At 52.5% G+C, this 25,050-nt stretch overlaps 1 protein-coding gene across 1 annotated transcript; it reads right to left on the bottom strand.

Annotated features, from left to right (window-relative positions):
* Positions 1 to 12,891: 12,891 nt before the first annotated feature.
* On the bottom strand, positions 12,892 to 19,652 carry LOC147647125 (serine/threonine-protein kinase pim-1-like). Its single transcript, XM_086872410.1, has 5 exons — positions 19,644 to 19,652; positions 14,389 to 14,542; positions 13,694 to 13,870; positions 13,290 to 13,437; positions 12,892 to 13,058 (listed from the first exon to the last, which is right to left on the bottom strand). The coding sequence occupies exons 1-4, from the start codon at positions 19,650 to 19,652 to the stop codon at positions 13,331 to 13,333; spliced, it is 447 nt and encodes a 148-aa protein (XP_086728536.1). The 3' UTR covers positions 12,892 to 13,058; positions 13,290 to 13,330.
* Positions 19,653 to 25,050: the final 5,398 nt, after the last annotated feature.

Below are 25,050 nucleotides of genomic sequence, written 5' to 3' on the forward strand. Positions count from 1 at the left end.
TCTCCTAAGGAGGTCTGGCCAGGTCAGAGAAGCTGTGCCTTGAGGTCTGACCCAGTGGGGACAACCTTGCTCCACATTCCCCAGCCCCATCCTGTCTCTCCTCACTCTCCTGGGACCTGCTTTGCTCACAGAACTGGCTGCACTCAGGCAAAGAGGGGTTTTCCTTCTTTGATTTTAGCAATCTAAAACTGCTGAGTTTCCCCATGGAAAACAGACACCCTCCTCAAGTGTGTGCCAAGCCCAAGGTGCCACCAAGGAGGTTCCCCTTCCCCAAGGCAGAACCACACAAGGAATGTTTCAGACACACAGGGAGTTCTACAATAAACACAGCCCCAGAGTTGGCTGAAGGCAGAATTAGAGCAGCTGCTGAAGGACAGACAAGCTTTGAACTCCTTGCAGCTGAAAGCACCAAGTGGGTTGTTGGGAGGTGTATGAGTGAGGCAAGAGTGAGGGAAGGGAAATGCAGAGAGCCCTGGAAGTGTTTCTGTGCAGACAGGCTGCTGCAAGGGCAGCGTTGGACTTCTCTGGGGGGAACTGTGATGGAGGTTGGGGCAGAGTGACCTCCCCAGTGACCTCGAGATGTCACACAGCCACCAGGGATGTCACAGCCCACTCAGTTGTGTCACACAACCTGCTCTGGGAAGTCACACCACCTTTCTGTGATGTCACATCTCTTCCTATATGCCACAAAACCACCTTGTGATGTCACATAGCCTCCTGTGATATCACACAGCCACATTTGATGTCACAGCTCACTCTGTGATGTCACAGTCAGCACTGTGATGTCATACAACCTGTCCTGAGATGTCACATGGCTTTTCTATGATGTCACTGCCCTCTTTAGGATTTCATATCACAACCATGTGGTGTCACAGTCTGCTCAGTGATGTCACAACCCTCTCTGTGATATTCTCTATCTAACCTCTGGTGTCACAATCCTCTCTGTGATGTCACAACCCACTAAGTGATATCACCCAGGCCACACTGTGATGTCATGCAGCCACACTACAATGTCACAACCTGCACTGTGATGTCACAGATCTCCTCTATGATACCGTAGCTGCTCAGTGACCTCACACAACAAACTCTGTGATGTCACAGCCCCATCTGTGACCTCACACAACCCACTCGGAGCTGTCACACAGCCCCTTTCTGACATCACAGCTGCTCTGGGGCTCCAGGACACAGCCACAGAGGTGCTGCTGTGACACAGCCCCCTCTGGCACATCCCACAGCCCCTGCCAGTGCTGAGCCCCTGGCAGCTGTGTCTGGGCCTGCTCTCTGTGTCCCTGAGCTGCCCTGGCAGGGCCCCAGCCCTGCTGGGCTGTGCTCAGGAGCTGCTCCTGGCCAGAGCTGTCTCTCTGCAGCGCTGCCCTTGCCAGGAGCTGCCTCTGGGCCAGGAGCCCGGCCCAGCTCAGCAGCACAGACACAGCACCAGCACTTTCATCACCCTCTCAGGCCTTTGGGGCTCTTGGCATCACACTCAGTCCCTCAGAGTGTGCTCCAGAAACTCCTCAAGAGCTCCAAGTCAGTTGGAAACATTGAAGTTTCTTGTAGTTGAAATGAGAGACACGAGTGAGAAAGCGTCCCCAGGTTCCAGGCAGAGCAGAAGACTGGAGGCCCTGATGGCAGCTGGGGACAAGCAAGGGAAAGGTGTCTGTGGTGCTGAGCAAAGCTGGATGTGTTTCAGGAATGACAAGGGCCAAGGGCTGAGCCCCAGCCCCTGGCAAGGCAGATGCTGTCCCTCCCTCATTGCTCAGGGCTCTTCCCGGGCCACTGGCATGTGGGGATGTGCAATGCCAAGGGCAGCACCATGGGGCGGCCCCTGCCAGGCTGCTGAGCAGGGACAAGGAGGCAATGAGGCCCCAGGGCTGCCAGGGTCACTTGTCCCCTGCTGGCCTCAGGCCCAGGGCCAGCAGCCATGGCCAAAGGGCTGCACAAGTTGCCTCTGGCAGGACCTTGCAGCTGCACAGCCCAGGGCCCTCAACCTCTACCTACTGCTTATGTGATGAGGCCTCCAAATCTCATCCTGGGAGATTTTTGGTCACTCTCCATGGTCTGTGAAAATGGAAACACTGGTCAAAGTTATTTTCTACCAAATCTTGCATTTTCAGGGATCAATCTAATTAAGCTGAAGAAGAATGGATTTAGATTTGTTAGAAGAAGGAAATATTTTACAATCAGAGTGGCACAAAACTGCGGCTGTTTTTCCAGAGAAATGGATGCCTCATCCCAGAAATGCTCCCAGAGCAGGAGCTCTGTGCAACCTGACACAGTGAAAGCCCCTCCCCTCCCCAAGGATGGAATTGCTGTTGTGTGGGTTCTCTGATGTGCTGGGTGCCCTCACAACCCTCCTGGCCAGAATGTCTGCTGAGGGCCAGCCAGGCTGCTGCAGTGGCACTGACCTCACATCCATCACCATTGCAGCCATGTCCCCTGGGCCTGGCTCTCCCCTTTCCTCTGCCCCTGCCTTGTCTCTGCTGCCATGAAGAGTTGTTTCATTATTATCTTGTCCCCAAGGTGCTGGGGCCAATTGCTTCCCAGTCAGGCTCTTGGAGCAGCAGTGGCTTTTCAGAGCCCAGCCAGAAATGAGCCCTGAAGCAGCAGCTCTGCAGTGCTGGCCACCAGGCCGGGGTGCCAAGGGAGCCTTCTGGCCATGGCCTGGAAGCAGCTGCTGCTGCCAAGGTGCCTTTGGTGCCTCAGGCTGTCCCTGGCACAGCTCCCAGCACGGCACTCTGCACTTGTGCCCGAGCCCTTCCCTGGCTTGGGGCTGGCCTGGGGCTTTTCCTGCAGCAGGATCTGCCCTGGCCATGGCACAGGAAAGGCAGTTCCTGCTGGAGCAGGAGGCTGTGCCTGGAATGGGCTCAAACAACTCCAGCAAAGCCCTGTTCACCTCAAAATTGCTCCCTAGAGCACTGTAGTCTAATGATTGTTATAGCTCCTATACTGTGGAGTAAATAACTCTTTTTCTTTATTTACTCTGTGGTGTAAATAAATCTGTCTAATCTTGCGAGAATCAGTCACAGTGGCATTTGTATAAATATATCTGATATTCCATTGTTAATCCTGTGGGGAAAATTGCATTACGGTTCAATTCCACCTGTCCAGTCTTTACACATAAGCCTTTGACAAACTCTGGGGCTGGGACTGGATCCAGCTGCTCCCAGTCTCCTCTCTTAGAAAGAATTTAAAAGTCTAGGAAGCTTGGAGGGGTTTGAGGATCCGTGGTGGCTGTTGGGTGTCATTTCTCCACCTCATGACTCAGCAGGAGTTTCTCCAATAAAGAAATAAAGCTTTTGCCTGAAGCTCCCACTCTGCCCGTGACAGGAAGCCCTGGGAGTGTCTGTGACATCCCGGCTCTTTGGCAGCCTGGGGACTCCTGGGATGTCACCGTGGAGCCCCCGGTAGTGCCTGTGACAGAGCGGTGCCTTTGCAGCCCAAGGAACCCTGGGATGTCACCATGGAATTGCTGGGACTGCATCTGAGCACACGGCCCTTCAGCATCTCCAGAAACACCTGGGAGGTTTCCATGGAACCCCTGTCTCTGCCTGTGACACTCTGGCTCCTGAACAGCCTGGAGACTCTTGGAATGTCCCCATGGAGCCCTTCTGAGGGCCTGTAACAAATCTGATCCTTGGTAGGCAACCATCACCAGCCCCATGTAGCGATGGTCTGTTTCCATGGCAACTATCACCAGGACCTGTTGCCATTGTCTGTTTCCATGGCAACCATCACAGCCCCTGTTGCTATGGTCAGTCCCTTGGCAGCTCCATGGAGACCCCATGCCAGGGGTGGTTACCATGGACACCAGCTCAGGCCTGGAGCCAGAGTCCATTGCCATGGCAACCATTTGCAGTCCCATCCCCAGGCTCATGGGATCCCAGAGCCACAGAATTGGCTGAGCTGGGAGGGAGCCATGGGGATCCTCCAGTCCAACTGCTGGCCCTGCACAGGACACCCCAACAATCCCAGCCTGGGCCTGGCAGCGCTGGCCAAACGCTGCTGGAGCTCAGCCAGCCCTGGAGCTGGGAGCCTTCCCTGGGGAGCCTGTTCAGTGCCCCAGCAGCCTCGCGGGAAAAACCTTTTCCTCACATCCAGCCTAAACCTGCCCGCCTCAGCTCCAGCCGCTCCCTCCACTCCTGTCCCTGGGCACCAGAGGGAAGAGGTTCCCACAGCCCCCAGCCAGGGACCCGCTCCCAAGGCTGCTGCCATGGCAACCAGGCCTGGCACCAGCTGGGATGCTCGGTTTCCACGGGCTGGGCTTCAGGAATGGCATTCCCCAATTTCCTGCTCCTGCTGAAACCGTGCTGCTGCTCGCTTCCCTCCCACCTCCCATGGAAAGCACAAAAGGCAAAGATCCCAGGCTGGGATAAGAACAATTTATTGAGAACAGCAATGAGATGATGAATTAACACAATCAGAAATAATTCTGGTAACAGAAGGGATAAGACAAATTATTTATAGGGAAAACTAAAATGCCACCGACTGGTTCTTCCTGGCCATGTATTTCCTCCTGCCAAGAAAGGACACTCTTCTCCTCTGGTGAGAGAGGGAGTCCTTTTCCTGCCCCTGGCAATGACCTGAGATGGGATTTAATATACTGACAGGGCCATGGACAGACGCTCATGTTCTTTAATCCCACATCACGACATTGCCATGGGCAGGAAAAGGTACAGGTGTCTTCCCAGCATGGATCCCAGGGAACATGGATCACCAGGTCTCTTACCAATGTCGTTCCTCCAAGGTGGGATGAAGCTGGAGCTGTGGAGAAAGCTCTTCCTGCACTTGGGGCACTCACAGGGCTTCCCTTAGTGGTGCCTCCGTTGGTGTCTGGCCAAGTTAGACCTGTCTGAGAAGCTCTTCCCACACTGGGGACACCCGTAGGGCCTCTCCCCAGTGTGGATGCGCCGGTGGGTGATGAAGGCGGAATTTCGCTTGAAGCCTTTCCTGCAGTCGGGGCAGCGGAAGGGCCTCTCATTCGTGTGAATCCGCTGGTGCCTGAGGAGATGGGAGCTGCTCTGAAACCTCTTCCCACACTCGAGACACTCGTAGGGCCTCTCCCCAGTGTGGATGCGCTGGTGGATGACAAGTTGGGAGTTGAAACTGAAGCCCTTCCCACATTCCCCACACTCATAGGGCCATTCCCCAGTGTGGATCATCTGGTGGCGGATCAGGCTGTTGCTGTGGCTGAAGCTCTTCCCACACTCCAAGCACTTGTAGGGCTTCTCCCCATCCTGAAGCTGCTCATGGACCACCAGCTCAGAGCCCTGGCTGGATCTCCGGCCGCCTTCCCAGCACAGGGTGGGTCTTTCCTCCTCAGAGCACCCTGGGCTGGGTTTGGAGCCCCTCCTCCTGTGGGATCTCTGGGGATTTTCCTCACCGCTGGATTCCTGCACTGTGGAGCTGCTCAGAACAGCCTCTTCCACGAGGTTCTGCTGTGGGGATTTGTCCTCCCTGGTCTCCATCCTCAGCTCCTTGTCTGGGGGAGGAAGGACAAGGAGAGGATGGGATTTGCCTCCGTGCCAGAGGGAAGGGGAAGGAGATCCCCCCAGTGTGCCCCCGGCAGGACGGCGTCGGCAGCGGGGTTGTCCTGCAGCCGGGGGCCAGGCTGGGCTGGGAGATGGAGCAGGAGAGAGGGGGAAAGGGGCACTGACTTCCTCCTCACCTGCCTGGGTGTCCTGGGACATCTTCCTCTTCCTCACAGCCTCCTTCTCCATCCAGCCGAAGTTTAGGAATCAGAAATCCTGGTTTCAGAAAATGCAATGGATGAGCACTTTGGGTTAGGGGTTTCCTACTCTCCAAGTCCTTCCCTAGAAGTCACCGGGCACCTGGTGCCCATATAAACCACCAAAACGCTAATATTCAGTCCCCTAAAATACACAAATGGCCAAGATTCACCAAAAACACCCATCCATGCGTTTACCCTCTCTGGTCCCTCCACTGTGGGGTCCTGGAAGCCCCCCCTGTCTGGATTGCTGTGGGTCAAGTTCGTATTGCTGTTCCCTCTCTCTGTCTGCTGGGGCTCCTGGCAAGCCAGGAGGTTCCTCTTCTCTGGCCTCACCACTTTGGCATCCCAGAAGTCCTGCGTGGTCAGCACTGTCTGGGCTCCCTGGTTCAGGCTCCTGGGGTATCCCTGGGCCCCCTTGTCCATGCTCCCAACATCTGCAGGCTTCGGAAGCACCCCCAGCTCTGGCACTGCCCGTTTCTGCTGCCCCCATTGCTGCTTTCCCTGCCAGCCCCGCTGGTCCGGGCCATCCCCACATGGCTCTGGGCTGACAATGCAGCCCCTGAGGCGGGCAGAGCAAGCCCCAGCACGGGGGGAGCCTGCATGCTCCGCTCCCTCGGCAGCCGCGCCCAGCCCCGGGCACAGAGCTCCGGCAGCCCCCATTGCCGCCCCCTCCCCAGAGACCCCCGGGGACCCCCGCAGCCGGGGCTGCCTCTGAGCCAGGCGGCCCCCGAGCCCGGCTGCGTGGCCAGAGGGGCATGGCGAGCCCGGGGCCTCTGTACCACCGCTTGTTCCGCTCTCCCTCAGCCTCTGCCCGGCCCGGCCCGGCCCCCCGAGCCCCGCCAGGCTCCGCACGGCCACGGCCGGCCCGGGCCGCTCCCCTCAGAGCCCGCTGCGGACACGGCGCCGGCCCGGCCACACGGACCCGCCTGTGCCGGGGGCCCACGGGCCGCCCAGCGCTGCCCGGGCCTCGGCCCCGAGCACAGAGCTCTGCCCGGGGGGCTCCCGGCCCGAGGCGGCGGCTCCGGGCCCGCCCGGCCGCTCCCGGCTCCCACAGCCCGCCCGGGGCCGCCCCGCCCGGGCCGGGCCTGCGCCAGCGCTCCCCGCACCCGCGGGGCTGCAAACCGCTGGGCACAGCTCACAAAAAAACATTCCCCCAGCCCCGCAAAACACCAAAATCACAACCGGCCATCAGCCCCCACAAAAAACAATCCAAACCCCAAACCCACAAACCGACGGCTTCCAGCCTCTCCTGCGCCTTCCCAGGGATCCCAAGGCCGCGGGAATGCCCCCGGAGCGGGACAGAAAGCTGCTCCAGCCCAGGCACTTTGGACACCCTGGGCTCTCCTCTGGGGGCCCTGCAACACCCGCCAGTGGAACCTCGCCCTGCAAAGGAACCATTTTGGTGCTCCCTGCGGAGGCCAGAACTGAAACTTTGTTCCTTTGGCCTCGGGCCGGAGACCCCCGGGCTGTTTTCTGCACACACTTCCAGCCCCCAGCGCTTGCTGCAGCCGCTCCCTGCAAATGTCCCACTGCCAGGGCCCTGGCCTTGCTGTCACCCGCTGGGGCTGGCCATGAACACAGCTCCTGCACTTGCATTTCCAGCTGCTGTGCACCCAGAGCTGAGGGATCTGCAGCTGCCTGAATGCAAAACCTGGCAGAGGAGCCTCTCTCCAGGGGGAAATCTCCCCTTCCTGAGCCAGCCCGTGGCAATGCTGCCATTCTCTGCTGCTGCTGCTGCTGCTGCTGCTGGGGCACTCGGGGCTCTGGCTGAGCAGGAAAGGTGACCCTGAGCCAGGAGCTTTCCTTGGCTGCAGCAAAGCCTCGGTGCACAAAGACCTTCCCGGCGCTGTGCTTGTTTGTTTTTTTAAATTATCTCCCCCAGTGAGCTGTGGGCAGAGCTCTGTAACTGTGTGTGACACTTGTCTGTGGCACTGTGGGGGTGGCCAAGGGCACCTTCCCCGAGCTGTGTGCAGAGGAATCCACAGCAGCCCAGGCCGGGGGTGCTCAGTGGCCGCTCAGTTCCGCTGACTGGACGCGGCTCTGGCCGCTTCCCTTGGAGCGTCTCCAGGGAGGGAACGCTGGGGCTGCTGGCCCGGCTGTGCTGTCACTGCCAGGGGAACGCTGGGGCTGCTGGCCCGGCTGTGCTGTCACTGCCAGGGGAACGCTGGGGCTGCTGGCCCGGCTGTGCTGTCACTGCCAGGGGAACGCTGGGGCTGCTGGCCCGGCTGTGCTGTCACTGCCAGGGGAACGCTGGGGCTGCTGGCCCGGCTGTGCTGTCACTGCCAGGGGAACGCTGGGGCTGCCCCGCTCCTGCCCCACCCCATCAGCTCTGCCAGCGCCTCCAGGGGACACAAAGGCTGAGCCAAAGGGTGAGAGTTGCACAAGGGGCTGAGCTGGCATCTGGGACCCATTGGGATCATGGAGTGCAGCCCCCGGCCCTGCACAGACACCCCAACAATCGCAGCCTGTGCATCCCTGGCAGCGCTGGCCAAAGGCTCCTGGAGCTGCGGCAGCCTCGGGGCCGTGCCCATTCCCTGGGGAGCCTGGGCACTGCCCCAGCCCCCTGGGGGGGAAGAAGCTTTTGCTCATCTCCAGCCCAGCCCTGCCCTGGCCCAGCTCCAGCCGTTCCCTCGGCTCCTGTCCCTGCTCACCTGGGAGATCAGAGCTTGCCCACAGAAGCTGTGGCTGCCCCTGGATCCCTGGAAGTGTCCAAGGCCAGGTTGGATGGGGCTTGGAGCAGCCTGGGATAGTGGAAGGTGTCCCTGCCATGGCAGGTGGTGGCATGAAATGAACTTTAAGGTCTCTTCCAAGCCAAGGCATTCTGTGATTCTGTGATTTTGGGGGAGATGCTGAAGCTCTGGCTCAGCTTTATCTCAGCAAATGTCTGGAGCCAGCAGCAGCCATGGGTGGGATCATCTCCTCCTCCCTTCTCGCTGTGGCTGTAACTCACCCAAGGGCAGTGTCATAAATCAAATTGAAATTTGGGTGACGAACAACTAGGTCTATCGGGTTAACAGCAGTTTAATAACAAGAAAAAAATGATACAATTTAGTGAATTGAATACAAGAATCCAATTTAATAAAAGAGTACAATTTAGTGGATTAAATAGCAATTTGATATAGAAGGAATACAATTCAGTAAAAGAGTACAATTTAGTAAATATATTCATATATATATATATATATACACATATGTATATATATGTATGAATAAATATATGAATATAGCTTGCCAGTAATTATGATTAAAGCATAAGCAAAACTGACCGGGGTATGGAGAGGGCTTCTCAACCCCCTTACTTATGAAAAAAATCAATTCTAACTAAACTTATATACTGTATACTTACAAATATTCATTCATGTTTCCAGTAAGCCTCATCTTATTTCTGATTCTTTAATTCTACATCACTATTCTTCATGATGCATGCCTCACTTGTTGCTAGGGGGTCTTCAGTCTTCTTTTGGTGGTCTTTTGGATGAAGGCTTACACTCATCCTCGTTGTCCTCTGGATAACCTCACAGGCTGTGTGTGCATACTAAGCGTTGTGTTATGTAAGTAAGCATTGTGCTCCACTAATTAGTCTTATATTTTATAATTTTCAGGCCCTCTACCTAAAGTCATTCCAACTTTATCCATCTCAAGGTTGATTTTGTCTTAGGATATTTCTTATCTCAAAACTATATCCTGTATCTTAATTTTAACATGTAACATCTCTAGAGGGGTACATCTGCTTTGTAACACCAATTCCCTTGATTGCTTCTAATAATAACTTTCCAAATAGTTACACTTTAGTTAGCACGAATCATTTCCATTTATTACAGGAGGGTGTGAAAACAGGAGCATTGTTTGGTGTGGCCTCCTCTCTGCCTTTCACACCTTTCAGTGCTTTGAGCCAGCCAAGAGCTTTCTCCAGGAGTGCAATGAAGCAGCTGTTGCTGCTCCCAGCTCTGGCTCTTCCCAGTCTCTGCCCCTGCCTGGTTTTGTCCCTCTTGCTGTGCCCTCTGTTCCCCCAGGGGGCTGCCCCAGGCTGAGGGATCAGATCCAGGCACTGCTGCTGCTCCCTGGGGACCAGCCCCAGTTTGGTTGTTGCTGTCAGTGCCAGCAGAAGCGGTGGCTGGAGCAGCGGGTGCTGACAGTGGCCCAAGGCCCGGGGCTGGAGGGGTCCCTGGGCTGGGGCTGGGAGGGAGCTGCCCCTTGTTCTCCCTCTGCCTCCCGCAGAGCTGGGCCGGGCACAAGTGGGGCAGCAGAGCCAACAGGGAGCCTGCGAGTCTCTTGCAGCCGTGCCTGCTCAGAGTTTGGCCTTGGAGCTTCAGGTGGGCAAAGGCAGCTGCTCTGCTCCCTCTGCGTGTGCCCGTGTTCAGCAGTGCTGCTCCATCAGTCTGTGCCCAGCAACGGGGAAAAGCCTCAGCCCTGCAGGGCCAGGAGCTGCCGGGCTCTGCCTGAGCAGCTCAGCCAGCGGGAAGGGAGCTGCTCCACACGGGAACCAGGAGCAAAGGACGTGCCTTTTCTAGGACTTGTTTTCTGTAAAAAAAAACCAAAACATAATAACAAGAAACAAAAAACAAAAAACAAAACAAAACATAAAAACCACCAAAAAAAAAAAAGAAAGATAAAAATTACCCTCAAATGTGTAGTGAAAAATGTTCTATAACTCTGCAGTAAGAAAGAGGTAACTGATCTTTTGAAAAAGAGAACTCAGCTTTGATTTTAGTTCCTTGGTTTGTACACGTGCTAGTGGAAAGGATCCATTAGCTGCCTTCCTTTACAGATTTGATGGATCTTTTCCAATATCGAGATATTTTACACTGCAGTTAAAGGAATAGGAAATTGAAATTCATGTTCTTCATGACTGTGTCTTGAATGTAAAAATTTTGCAGTTTGAAACTTGGACCTCAAGTGTTGCAAATGGAAGTGATAAATCCCATTGGACTGAGGGAATGCAGCTTTTCCTATGGGATGTGCAGCACTCCAAGGACTTCCTCAGTGGGGCTGTGGCTGCTTGGAGCTTTGTCCTGTGCCACTCCGGGATGTCATGAAATGGGACTTCACCTGCCACCAGCCCAGGTCACGCTCTGCCACCCCAGCTCCTTGGACCTTGTGTCCCCAAAGAAGACACAAGGTGTTTCTGCTGCTCCACCTTTGCACAGATCCACAGAGAGCTGGGATTATCCCAAGTCTCGTGTCTCCATTGTGCCATATTCCTAAAGAACCAGCAGCCCATCCCGACGAATATGGTGAGTTATGTGGATGGTTGTCAGCTCCCTTTCCTGCCTAGAAATCCTGAAACTGCTTCTAAATGCTGTTCCCTTCAGCTCTTGGACACCTACTGACACAGAGCTGGGAAAAAAATGCCCTGGCCATGGCTTGCAAGGTGAGTTCTGCCAAAGTTAGAGTTCTGTGGGAAATCTCTATCCATCCCTATCCTTTTAATGTATCTGTACGTGGGGGTGTGCATGGATGTGTCTTGGATGGAAAGGAAGGAGTGTGCGAACAACGTGACTGACACTTTCACTCTCTGTGTTCATTCCATACCCATGGGTACAAAGATATTATGGAAACCTTTGCAAGGACAGAGCTTCTGTCCATGGATACAGAGACATCCAAGAGCCCCTGGCACAGACAGACCCTTCTGTCCATGGATACAGAGACATCCAAGAGCCCCTGGCACAGACAGACCCTTCTGTCCATGGATACAGAGACATCCAAGAGCCCCTGGCACAGACAGACATTGCTGCTCTTCAGCCACTGACAGGATGAGTCCCTGAGACTGGGGCTTGGCCTTCCTCGTGGTGAGGGGCATCAAGGAAGGCTGCAGTGTGATGGAGACTGTGATGGGCTGGGAACTCACTGGGGGAAAGGAGGGAGCAGTTGTGAAGTAAAAGGCAGGTGTGGGGACAGAACTGTTCAGAGAAGAGCTGAGCTACAGCTTGAGCAAGCTGAAAAATGTCATTTGGGGTCATGCCAGATGGATTTAATTTCAGAAGTTATGGAACAAGTTTAATTTTTGGGGGGTGTCATGTTTTCCCTTGGAGGTGGACACTCTGCAGACTTGAGCTGCATTGCCAAAATGCTCAAGTCTCTGCTGCAGGTCACAGCGTTTCTTCTTTGGCTGATCCCGGCCCGGTGCTGAGCCCAGCAGAGCCCTGGCAGAGCCCAGAGCAGCCTCAGCATCCGCAGAGCCCGGCTGCAAGGAGAGAAAGCAGAAACCGCCCGTCAGCTGAAGGCTCCTGTCCCCTTGTCCCAGCCAGCCGCGGTGCCCAGGCCATGCTGGCCGTGCTCAGAGCTGGGCCCAAAGCTGCCCATCACTGCTGCCTTGGGGAGCAGAGCAGGAGGGCAGGACATGTGCCCAGCCTGCAGCCAGCCACGGCAGATCCAGCCCCTCAGCAGCTGCCCAGAGCGGGATGCTCCTGTGCCCGCTGCCATCTCCCAAAAGCTCTTGTCCCTCCCATGCCAAGGAGATGAGGACCCACCTCACACCATCCGCTGCCACAAGAAAAGCTGGTCCCAAACGATGTCCTCAGTCTTCTCCAAGGGCACGGCCCATCCACGCCACAGCTGGTCCCAAGCACTTCCTGATCCAGACTGGACCCCACCTGGAACGCTTCCTTTAGAAAAACAAACAACAAATTAATGAAAATAGGTTACAGACAAAAAGGGGAAACAAGAAAAATGGTAAAAAATCTTATCTCTGTCAGGAGCTTGAGCAAGGCCCAACCCCTACATTCTAGGGAAAAACCCACCCATGGGTGAGGGAAGCCCATGCTTTCTCCCTTTCCCCCTGCACTGTCCCCCAAAATCACGGTGATCCCAAAGCAAAGCAGGGGAGTGGAGCAGCCCAAGCCCTTCCTTGGCTGCACAGCAAAGCAGCCATGCTCAGGTTCTGGAGTCCCACCTGTGCTCCTGCCATGGGGGTTTGTTTGTGTCGGGCTGGCTGCCCCAGCCCCAGCCCGGGGCACGGTGGGTGCTGGGGGCTGTTGGCAGGGCCAGGATCCCACTCCCATTTCGTAACCACCCCAGCCCACGTCCCCAGCCCTGCCAAAACCCAGCTGGGCAGCCACTGAGGAATCAGCTGCATCTGCCCCAGCAAAGGGGAAACCTTTGGTTCCCGACCAATGCACAAATCTGGGAGCATCCCCCTGGGTCTGGACTTACCTGAAAATTCACTGTGGAGCCTGGCTTTGAAGAAGGTGCCAGAATCAAAGTCCATCATCGCCAGCTCCCGCTGGCCAGGTGGAGGAAGAGGTTGTCATCCTTGCTGCTGTCCTCCATGTCTCCAGCAGCAGCAGCAGCAGCCCCACCTGGTACAGCTTCTCCAGGGGCTCCTTCTTCCCTGGGGTGACACCAGGCTGTCAGGGTTCTGCCCAGGGCCCGGCTGTCAGTGAAGCAGGACAAGCAAAACCAGCTCAGATGGTGCCCACCAGTGCTGGGCAGAGCAGCTCAGCTCCAGCACAAGGGCTGTGTGTTCCCATTCCATGACCCCAGTGCAGTGACACAGGCAGGACAAAAAAGTCTGGGTTTCTTTGCTGCTGATTGCCAGGGCATGTGTGGAGCTGTAACTTACCAGGTCCCTGCATCACTGTGCCTGTGGCTCTCTCCCTTCTTCTAGGGCTGATGAATATCCTGCATCCAGGGATCACAGGACAGGTCTTCTAATGAGGGCCTGTCCAAGGAGTTCAGGGATAAACACCACCTGATCAGAATCTGGCAGTCTGGGGAGAGAAACCACAAACCACTGGTCAGTTGGAGAAGGCTCCTGTCTGCTTTGCCCCACTATTCCCATGCCCAGGCCACGCTGGATGTGCTCAGAGCTGGGCCTAAACTTTCCCATCAATTCTTTGTTTTGGAGGAGAGCAGGAGAGCAGGACATGTGCCACCTCCTCAGCAGCTGCCAGAGCGGGATGCTCACGAGCCCGCTGCTGTCTCCCAGCACTGGTGTTCCCCCCGTGCCCAGAGATGAGGATCCACCTTGGGAGAGCCGTTGTGGCAGCGGGAGCTGGCCCCATCTGATGTTCCTGCCCCTCCTGAAAGGGTGCTCCCCGCAGACCATCTCGTGCAGCAGGATGCCCAGGGACCAGACGGTCGCTGCCTCGCCATGGTACCAGCCGAAGTCGTTCCATTCCGGGGGGCTGTATGACGGTGTTCCTATGGAATATGGATGGAGCTCATCAGGGGGATGCTGCTGCTCCCAGAGCCTGGCCCCAGCATCCCTGGGCATGTGGGGGCTGCCCCAGTGGCACAGGGGGTGACCTGCTGCCCTCTCACCAGCACCTGGGACTTGGGTACAAACCTGGGGTTGGAAAAGAAGCCACTGGTGCTGGAAGAGGGCAGCAGAAACCCTGGCAAGACCCGACCATGACACACAAAGGGAAATACCCACTCAGTGCTGGGGAAAAACCACACCCACATCCTCCCTGCTGGCATTGCCCAAAAAATATCTTGAACCAAGGCAAACCAGGTGAGCAGAGCAGTCCAAGCCCATTCTCACCTGCACACCAAACCAGCAGGTGCACAGGTCCTGGCTCCCCCTCTCTGCTGCCTCAACCATGGGGGATTTTGTCAGGCTGGCTGCCCCATCCCCAGCCCCAGTCCTGGGAGAATCCCTGCTGCCACACCCAGGTTGGGCCAGGAGATGCCAGGACCGGGAGCCTGTGTGGGCTCACCTGCAAATTGAGTGTAGGCTGTGTCCTGCAGGTAGGTGCCACAGCCGAAGTCAATCAGTTTTGCCTCGCCGGTGTCCAGGTCTACCAAGACGTTCTCAGGTTTGATATCTCGGTGCAGGACCCCGCAGCTGGTGCAGTGCCGCACCTTCCTTGCCTGCACAGCAAAGCAGCCATGCTCAGGTTCTAGAGTCCCTGTGCTCCAAATTGTGGGATTTTTCTTAGATTTTGTGGTATTTTGTGGAGATTTGGTGGGATGTTTCTGGAATTTTTGGGATTTATTTGTACTGTTGTGGAATTTTCTGGAATTTTGTGGAATTTTTCTTGAATTTTATAGGATATTGAGGAGATTTTGTGGGAGTTTTCTGGGATTTTGAGGGATTTTGAGGAGACATGAAGGATTTTGAGGTAATTTCTTAGGTTTTGTGGAAACTTGTGGGGGTTTTGTGGGACGTTTCTGGAATTTGTTTGGCTTTGGGGAAAATTTCTGCAATTTTATTGGATTTTTTTCCTGGAATTTTGTGGGATTTTGTGGTAACTTAGAGAATTGTGAGGGATTTTTCTTCGATTCTATGGAATTTTGTGGAGATTTGGTGGGATATTTCTGAAATTTGGTAGGGTTTTGAGAACATCTAATGATTTGTGTGGGATTTTTCTGCAATTTTGCGGGATTTTTCTTGAATTTTGCAGGATATTGGGGAGATTTTGTGGAAGTTTTTTGGAATTTTGAGGGATTTTGAGGAGACATGAAGAATTTTGAGGTATTTTCTTAGAGTTTGTGGAAATGTGTGGGGATTTGGTGGGATGATGACTGGGATTTGGTGGGGTTTTGAGAAGATTTCTGCAATTTTGTGGGATTTTCTGAAAATTTTAGGGGATTTTTCTTAAATTTTTTGGATATTCAGGGGATTTTTGGAAATGTTTCTCAAATTTGGTAGGGTTTTGAGAAGATTTCAGCAATTTTGTGGGATTTTTCTGCAATTTTGGGTAAATTTGTGGAGATTTCATGGGATGTTTCTGGAATTTGGTGGGGTTTTGAGGGAATTTAGGGAATTGTGTGGGATTTTTCTGCAGATTTGTAGGATTTTGTAGGGACTTGAAGAATTATGAGGGATTTTTCTAACCTATCTTGGAATTTTGTGGAGATTTGGTGGGATCTTTCTGGACTTTGTTGTGGTTTTGAGGAAATTCAGGAATTTGGTGGGGTTTTTCTTGAATTTGGTGGGATTTTTCTTGAATTTCATAGGATATTGAGAAGATTTTGTGGGAGTTTTGTGGAATGTTGTGGGATTTTGAGGAGACATGAAGAATTTTGAGGTATTTTCTTAGATTTTGTGGAAATGTGTGGGGATTTGGTGGGATGTGACTGGAATTTGGTGGGGTTTTGAGAAGATTTCTGCAATTTTGTGGAATTGTGTGGGATTTTTCTTAGATGATTGTGGGATATCCAGGGGATTTTTTGAGATGTTTCTGGAATTTGGTAGGGTTTTTAGAACATTTCTGCAATGTTGTGGTATTTTTTTCTGGAATGTTGTGGGATTTTGAGGAGACTTGAAGAATTTTGTGGGATTTTTCTTGGATGTTGTGGTAATGTGTGGTGATTTGGTGGGATGTTTCTGGAATTTTGTGTGATTTTTCCCAATGTTGTGGTATTTTGTAGTATTTTGAGGAGACATGAAAAATTTTGTGGGATTTTTCTTAGATTTTGTGGGATATTCAGGGGATTTTTTGAGACGTTTCTGGAATTTGGCAGGGTTTTCAGAAAATTTAAGTCATTGTGTGGTATTTTTTTCTTGAATGTTGTGGGGTTTTGAGGAGACTTGAAGAATTTTGTGGTATTTTCTTAGATTTTGTGGAAATTTATGGCGAATTGGTGAGATGGGACTGGAATTTGGTGGTGTTTTGAGAACATTTCTGCAATTTTGTGGGATGTTGCTGGAATTTTGTGGACTTTTTTGAAAATTTCAATAACTTTGTAAGATTTTTTGGAATTTTGTAGTATTTTTTTTAATTGTATCCAATTTTTGTGGAATTTAATGGAAATCTGAGGAGATTTGGTGGGATGTTTCTAGAATTTAGTGGGGTTTGAGAAGATTTCGGGAATTTTGTGGGATTTTTCTTAGATATTCTGAGATTTTTCTTAGATTTTGTGGGAATTTTTGGAGATTTTGAGAGACATTTCTGGAATTAGTTTGGGTTTTGAGAGGATTTACACAATTTTGAGAATTTTTTCTGGAATTTTATGGGATCTTTCTTGGTTTTTGTGGGATATTGAGAAGATTTCTGAAATGTTTCTGGAATTTTGAGGGATTTTGATGAGACAAGAAGAATTTGGTTGGGGATTTTTCTTAAAATTTGTGGAATTCTTTGGAGATTTTGTACGATTTCCTTGGAATTTTCTGGAATTTTGAGAAAATTGAAAGAATTTTGTGGGATTTTTCTGCAATTTTGTGGGATTTTTCTTGAATTTTGCAGGCTATTGAGGAGATTTTGTGGGAGATTTGTGGAATTTTGAGGGATTTTGAGGAGACATGGAGTTTGAGGTATTTTCTTAGATTTTGTGGAAATTTGTTTAGATTTTTTGGGATGTTTCTGGAATTTGGTGGTCTTTTGGGAAGATTTCTGCAATTTTGTGGAATTTTTCTTGAATTTTGTCGCATTTTGTGGAGACTTGAAGAATTATGAGGGATTTTTCTTAGCTTCTTTGGAATTTTGAGGAGATTTGGTGGGATGTTTCTGGAATTTGGTAGGGTTTTGGGAAGATTTAGGGAATTTTGTGAGATTTTTTTCTGGAATCTTGAGGGATTTTGAGGAGACGTGAAGAATTTTGTGGGATTTTTCTGAAATTTTGTGGAAATTAGTGGGGATTTTGTGGGATGTTTCTGGAATTTGGTAAAGTTTTGAGAAGATTTAGGGCATTTTTATTTTTCTACAATTTTGTGGGGATTTTTCTAGAATTTTATGGGATTTTGAAAAAAATTAAATAATTTTCTGGGTTTTTCTTGAATTTATGGGATTGCTTTGGAATTTTCTGGAATTTTTCTTGAATTTTGTGGGGTTTTGTGAAGACTTGAAGGATTTTGTGGGATTTGTCTTAGATTTTGTTGAAATTTGTGGGTATTTTGTGGGATGTTTCTGGAATTTGATAGGGTTTTGTGAAGATTTAGGGAATTCTTTGAGATTTTTTTGAATATTGTGGATTTTTTCTGGAATTTTGTAAGATTTTGAGAACATTTGGGGCAATTTTTATGAAGATTTTGATGAATCAAATAGGAAAAAAAAAGGGTGAAACTGCTGAAATTTTGGTAAACAAAGGTTAAAAGCAAAACCATCCAAAGGGACTTGAATTCTGCGCTAAATCCGCATGGTTTGGCCTAACATCAGCCAAATGGGGTTAAAATCATCCCAAGGGGTCCAATTGCAACCAAAAGGGCATAAATTGCCCAAACTGGTGTAAAACCCACTCCAAATGGCCTAAAATCACCCTTGGATCTCCCAAATGGGTGCAAGATCCACCCTGAAAGTCGCTGGTTTTGCCTCAAATCACCCAAAGGGCCCCAACATCCCCCAGCCTGGCCTGAAACGCCCAAAAGGGACCTGAAATCACCCAAAAAGGGCTCGGTTCGAGCGGCACCGGGACTGGGAGCGAGACCGAGATCGAGACTGAGACCAAGACTGAGACCGGGCCTGAGACTGGGACTGAATCCAGCACCGGCACCGAGAGCGGCACCGCTCCGGGACCGGGACTGAGACCGGGACCGGCACCGCTCTGGGATTGAGATCGACACCGGGACCGGAATCGGCTCCGGGAGTGCCCCGGGACTGCTCCGAGACTGAGACCGAGGCCAGCACAGGGACTGGGATCAACACCAGGAGTGCTCCGAGACCGAGACTGAGACCAGAACCGGGATCAGCGCTGGGATCACTCCTGGAGCAGCACTGGGATCAGCACCGGGATCACTCCAGGACCAGCACCGGGATCAGCACCGGGATCACTCCAGGACCAGCACTGGGATCAGCACTGGGATCACTCCAGGACCAGCACTGGGATCAGCACTGGGATCACTCCAGGACCAACACTGGGATCAGCACCGGGATCACTCCAGGACCAGCACTGGGATCAGCACTGGGATCAGCACCAGGATCACTCCTGGAGCAGCACTGGGATCAGCACCGGGATTGCTCCAGGACCAGCATTGGGATCAGCACTGGGATCACTCCTGGAGCAGCACTGACACTGGGACAGGAACTGCTCCGAGGCCCAGACTGAGACCAGGACTGAAACCAGCACTGGCACCAGCACTGAGACCGGCACCGCTCCGGGACCGAGACTGGGACTGAGAGTGAGATGGAGACAAAGACTGGGACTGGGAGCGCTCTGGGACCGACACTGGGACCACCACAGCTCCGGGACAGAGATCGACACCGGGACCAGAATCAGCTCTGGGATCGCTCCAGGACCACCGCGTTCACTCCGGGCAGTTTTGGCCCTGCCCCCAGGTGAGACTGGGGAGGGCTGGGAGGGATTGGGAGAGAACTGGGAGGGAACTGGGAGGGAGCCCTGGGCAAGGCGGGACCGCCTTGGTTCGCATCGTTCCAGTGCAGCCATCCCGGTCCATGTGATCCCAATCTCTGGTGCTGATCCATACGGTCCCAGTCTGTGCAATCCCAGTCTGTGCAATCCCAGCCCATGGATCCCAGTCTGTGTGGTCCTGCATGGCACACACTCCAAGAGTCTGGAATTCCAGTTGCCAGCAAGGAAAAGATGTTCCTGCCCTTGAAGGCAAAGCTCTTGAGAAGGGGCCGAGAGCCAAGTGCAGCAAGATCTTACAGTGACATTTCCCTGCCAGCCCCCAGAACTTCACCCATGCTTGTTGTAGCTCCTGGATTGGGAATTAAATCAGGGCAGGGTCTCTGGTGGGAGCTGCCCTGGGTGCAGGGAGACGCTGATGTCAGCGTTCAGGAACACACATAATCACAGATTGATTATATGCAGGTGCTTTATTGAAGCACACGGGAACTCGAGGTATCAGCAACCCAAATCTAGCTCCATCATCTTTGTCCAAAGTGCACATATTTATACAATTTCAGCTGTAGCAGTAATCACTGTAACAACCTTATCAATATTGCCTCATTAATATTGCTTGATTAGCTTTATCAATATTGCTTCATGAGAGTTAGCTCACCCTTGTATGAACATGTACGAATCTTATCTCTGGGTGGGTATCTTGGAATCCCCAAGTACCAGTTCCTGTTACCGTAAACATTTCAGCTTGCTAGCCCATCCCCAATACCAGACATTCTTGTGGCCTACTTCTACATGGTTTTAAGAAACATTTTCAGAAACATTTAACCCCAGAGTAACAAGGGTTTCACTGCTGTGGTGTCACAGAGAGTGGAACACTGGGGCTGTCACAGCTGTGGTGTCACAGAGAGGGGAACACTGGGGCTGTCACTGCTGTGGTGTGTGATAGATTGACATTTAAGAAAAAAAGACGAACAGCTAAGGATGTTAAGGTTGCTGGAGGCTGATGGGAGTTTTTTCTCCTGGCCTATAACTGGTCATTTCCAAGAACTGACAGTAGTTTTGCCCATTGAAAAGTGACATCAACCTGTGAACATCACCCTTTAAATCTTAAGCCTGGGAATTTCTCTTTCTCTTTGGTTTCTGGCTTTTGAAGAGGTAACAGGGCTCTGGTTCATCCTCCTCCCCCCGGAACAGGACAAGGCCGCAGGGGGAGCGGGGCTGGCCAGAGTTCTGCGGTTCCTGGCAGGGGATGGAGACTGTGAAGTGACAGGAGCCCCTTCCCAGAGGGAAGTACTCCCATCTGTCCTACTGGTCTGGCCTTAATGTAAATCTTTGAGTTGATCAAAGGGTCATTGCTAAACAAAACCTTGGTTTTGCCTGCTGACATTGCTGGTCAGGCGCTGTCCCAGGAGAGGCTCTTGATGGTTGCCTCTTTTCCTGGGCATGGCACTGGAGGAGGTCCAGGCCCAGGTGATGCCACTGAAGGAAATGTGCCCTCAGCCCAGGGATGCTCAACACAGACTCCCCCAGCCCCTCAGTGCCCCGCTGCTGGTCACAGCAGCCCCTGCCTGGCTCCTGCCTGCCCACACCGTGGTCAGCCCTGCCTGCTCCTGGACATGGAGCTCAGCCAGGGCTGGTGCTGTGTGGGCTTTGCTGGTGGTACCAGCCAGACACTGGGGTGAGAGCTCCATCTCTTTATTGGAACAGAAGAGCTGTGCTGGGCCCTGCCCTGGCAGGAGGGACCCACCTTCAGTCCAGGCCACAGAGCAGGGCGGGTCCCTTCAGGGACACAGGGCCTTGCTTTGGGTGGTGGCAGCATCTGCACAGCAGCAAGCTGGTAATGCAGCTGTGACAGGGACATCACGTATGGGCATGGAGATGTGAAATGTGTGGTGCAGGTGTCCCTGAGGGAGGTGTTGGCCTTTCCTGCGAAGCTGCAGAGGGGAGCCTGTTGAGAGAGGAGATGGCTGAGGCCCCAGCTGCAGCTGGCACACAGGGACCCTCCTGCACACTGCGAGATTCTCACTGTGCTCAAAGTTTCCCTCTGAAGACTAAGAGCTGAATGTGGATGGGCTTAGCAGCTGATCTGCAGGCCAAGCAATTGAGTTAGCAAAAGGAGAAGTTGAGAAAATACAAGTTTATCCATAGCAAGGAGGAAAGCAAGGCAGTTAGCATGGAAACCAATAAAAAGGGATATAAGGGGTATTTGCAGTTGTAATAAATGGAATTAGTTCGTGCTAACTAAATTGTAACTGTTATTAAAGTTCTTATTAGAAACAATCAAGAATCAGTGTTACAAAGCAGATGTACCCCTTTGCAGATGTTACATGTCAAAATTAAAGTACAGGATGTAGTTTAGAAGATAAATGGTGTCTCAAGACCAAAATCGCCTTGAGATGGACCAAAATTAGAACAAATTTAGGCATTGGGCCTAAAGATTAGTAAACATAAGGCTAATTAATAGACTTACATAACACAATGCTCAGTATGTATGCACAAACCTGTAAGGTTATCCAAAGGACAATGAGGAAGAGGAGAAGCCTTCGCCAAAAGACCACCAAAAGAAGACTGAAGACCCCCCTAACAACAAGTGAGGCATGTGCCGTGAAGAAAAGTGAAGTAAAGTCAGAAAAACTTGAAATAGGAGGGAACTTAGAGGAAACATTAAGGAATATGTATAAGGATACAGTATATAAGTTTAGCTTGAAGTGCTTTGTTTTGAAGGTGAGGCAGGGTGGGAAGCCTCTGTACCCTGGTCAGTTTTGCTTATGCTTTAATCATACTTAATTACTAGCAGATTATATATATACATTTTAATTTTTATTAGACTGTAGTATTTTACTAAACTGTATTCTTTTATACCACATTACTATTCAATTTAGTAAATTGTATTCATTTTTAATTAAACTGCCATTAACCCAAGGGACCTAGTTGTCAAAATTCTAATTTCATTTATAACAATATTTTAACAAAGAAGGCTGTTACAACAACATTGGTATTTACCAAACATGACACAACATGAGCTATATTAATAAAGAAGGCCCCTTATGGTGACAACATTCTACTGCTCAAACTGTAAAACATCTTTGTGTACTGATCAGGAGGTCACGATTTACTCTTTACAATCCTGATGCTGAATGCCTCCTGAGGAGGTCTGGTCAGGGAGAAGAATGAGCCCCTTGTGGGCTGCCCCTGTTTGGACAACCTGCTCCTCACCCTGAGCCTCAGCATGTCTGACATCGCCCACCTGGGACTGACATCCCAAAACATTGAAAATATTTCTCTTTATAATTTTTCTTTATAATTAAAATCTAATTAATTAATAAAAATAAAATTTTAAGTTTATAATACTATTATTCTGAATTTTTATAACCTAATTTTTATATTTATATAAAAGAATTGATACATTTTGCGCAACTAAAAACATTATCGGTCCTTGGTTCAAAGTAGCACATTTCCGTTCATTAATTAATTGACCACTATTTCTCCCTCTTTATGCTAATTACACATATTTTTAGTCCTTTGATCATCATTTTTATCATTTTCTCAGACAGGGTGAAAGGGACCACTTTGGGGTCCATGGAGACTTTTCTGAGGAACATTTGGGGCAGTTTTGGGTCGGGGGACGGAACTTAGAGAGAACTTGGGGGTCTGGAGGACACATGGGGAGCCGGGAGGGCACTTGGAGCGGCATTTAGGGATTCTGTGAGACAATTCGGGGTTCGGGGGAGCACTTGGGGGTCCAGGGGGGCACTTGGAGGTCATGGAGGGGAATCTGGGGGCCCTTCGGGGTCTGGGCGGGCACTTGGGGGGCTGTAACAGGGAATCTCTGGGCCGCGGGTGATGATGGGAGTTGTAGGCGCCGGTATAATGAGGCTTAAAGGGGCCGCGGAGCATCACGGGAGTTATAGGCGCAGCTTCAATGGGTTCCGGTAAGGCGCGGGGCATGACGGGAGATAAAGTCCCGGCTGCAATAGCGCTCTATGGGCGCCGCGGAGCATGATGGGAGCTGTAGTCCCGGAAGTGGCTCGGAAGGCGCGTTCGGCGGTGTGGGGAAGCGCTGGGAGAAGACTTCTGCGTCCGAGCTGCAGGTGCTCGGGGCGAATGTACACGGCTCGGGAGCACTTGGGGGGAACCTGCGGAGCTGTAACCGGGCTCTTTAGGTCGCGGGGCACGGCAGGAGGTTTGGGCGCGGAACTGTGTTGTGGGATGATGGGAGATGAATTCACAGGAGTGGCTGGAAGGGGAATCTGTGGGGTCGGGAGCATTCAGGGATCCAGGGACACTTTGGGGGGCCTCGAACGGGCGCTGAGGGGGCACTCGGGGATCCTGAAGGGTCTGGGGGACACATGGGACATATGGGGGGCGATCCCGGGGTTCTGGGGAGCGCAGGGCATATTCCCAGTTCCTCACAACCTGGTCTCAGTTGCCCCCTGGAGGCTCCTACTGACTGCCAGTCTGATCCCAGTATGATCCCAGTATGATGTCAGTACACAGCCAGTGCAATCTCAGCCACTGCCAGGATGATCCCAGTACAAACCAGTTCCTGCCAGTGCTGCCACTCCTGGGATCCCCCAGCCCTCTCTGTGTTCCCCCCTCCCACATCTCCCCAGAGGAGCCCCAAGGGCTGGCAGTCCCCAGCCAGGGTCCCCAGCCAGCCCCAGGTTGGATCTGCAGCCCCCAATTTTCCCAGTTTCCCTCTCCTTTTCCCCGGGCCGGGTTCCCCCCGTCCCCAGCGGGTGGGAGCAGCGGAGAGCCCCGCGCTGCCCATCCCGACCTGTCCCGGCTCCATCCCCGCTCCTGCCGTGGGCTGTGAGGGGTTTGGGAACGGGGCACCGAGGGTGTCACTGCTCCTGGGGGAGGAGGAGGAGGGATGGAAGAGGAGGGATGAAGAAGGAGAGAGAGAAAGGATGGAAGTAGGAGAAGGAGGTGGGGTTAGGGAGGAAGAGGAGGAGGAAGGATGGAAGGGGAGGAGAGGGAGGAAGAGGAGGGACAAAGGAGGATCACGGAAAGGAGAAGGAACCACAAGGTTGAGCACTCCTTGAATTCATAGCCCCCTCCTGTGGGATCATCACCCACCATCCCACAGGTGATGGGGGAGTGGGAGCTTTGCCCGGATATCCTGGGGGGGTCCCTGGGTTGGGTTTATTTTGCGGGGGGGGATGTTTGGAGAATGTGGAACTCCAAAGCTGAGTGGAAAATCCTACTTGGGGGGACATTGGGGGGTCTCACCATCCCTAAGTGGGGAAATGAAAACAGGGGGAACTTTTTGGATTCCTGGCACTCCCAGCAGCCTGGGGATGGTAGGGACCGAGCAGACAGGTTGTCCCCAGTACAAGCTTGACTCCCAGCAGCTGGGACAGGCGGGAACCCTTGAACCCCAAACAGGAGAGACCAGAGATGGGGAACTCCTGGGAGGCATTTTCAGAGCTGAATATTGGTGTTTTTTGGAGGTTTTATGGACCCCAGATGTCTGGTGACTTCTAGAGATGAGCTTGGACAGAGGGACCTTCAAACTCAATGTCCTCATCCCTTGTATTTCCCCAAACCAGGATTTCCCATTCCCAAACCTTGGCTGGATGGAGGAGGAGGCTGTGGGGAAGAGGAAGATGCCCCAGGACACCCAGGCAGGTGAGGAGGAAGTCAGTGCCCCTTTCCCCCTCTCTCCTGCTCCATCTCCCAGCCCAGCCTGGCCCCCGGCTGCAGAACAACCCCGCTGCCGACGCCGTCCTGCCGGGGACGCACTGGGGGGATCTCCTTCCCCTTCCCTCTGGCACGGAGGCAAATCCCATCCTCTCCTTGTCCTTCCTCCCCCAGACCAGGAGCTGAGGATGGAGACCAGGGAGGACAAATCCCCACAGCAGAACCTCGTGGAAGAGTCCGTTCTGAGCAGCTCCACGGCACAGGAATCCAATGGGGAGGAAAAGCTTCAGAGATCCCACAGGAGAAGGGGATCCAAACCCATCCCAGGGTGCTCTGAGGAGGAAAGACCCACCCTGTGCCGGGAAGGTGGCCGGAGATCCAGCCAGGGCTCTGAGCTGGTGGTCCATGAGCAGCCTCAGGATGGGGAGAAGCCCTACAAGTGCTTGGAGTGTGGGAAGAGCTTCAGCCAGAGCAACAGCCTGATCTGCCACCAG

Source organism: Cyanistes caeruleus, unplaced genomic scaffold, assembly GCF_971803275.1.
Source record: "Cyanistes caeruleus unplaced genomic scaffold, bCyaCae1.hap1.1 HAP1_SCAFFOLD_65, whole genome shotgun sequence".
Classification (NCBI taxonomy): domain Eukaryota; kingdom Metazoa; phylum Chordata; class Aves; order Passeriformes; family Paridae; genus Cyanistes; species Cyanistes caeruleus.

Bases quoted from the DNA above. Each gene is read 5' to 3' on its own strand.
- LOC147647125 (XM_086872410.1), bottom strand. The intron at 13,871-14,388 runs GTGAGCCCACAC...CATATTCCATAG, and splicing joins AGCCTACACTCAATTTGCAG to GAACACCGTCATACAGCCCC. The intron at 13,438-13,693 runs GTGGATCCTCAT...TTCTCTCCCCAG, and splicing joins GCCACAACGGCTCTCCCAAG to ACTGCCAGATTCTGATCAGG.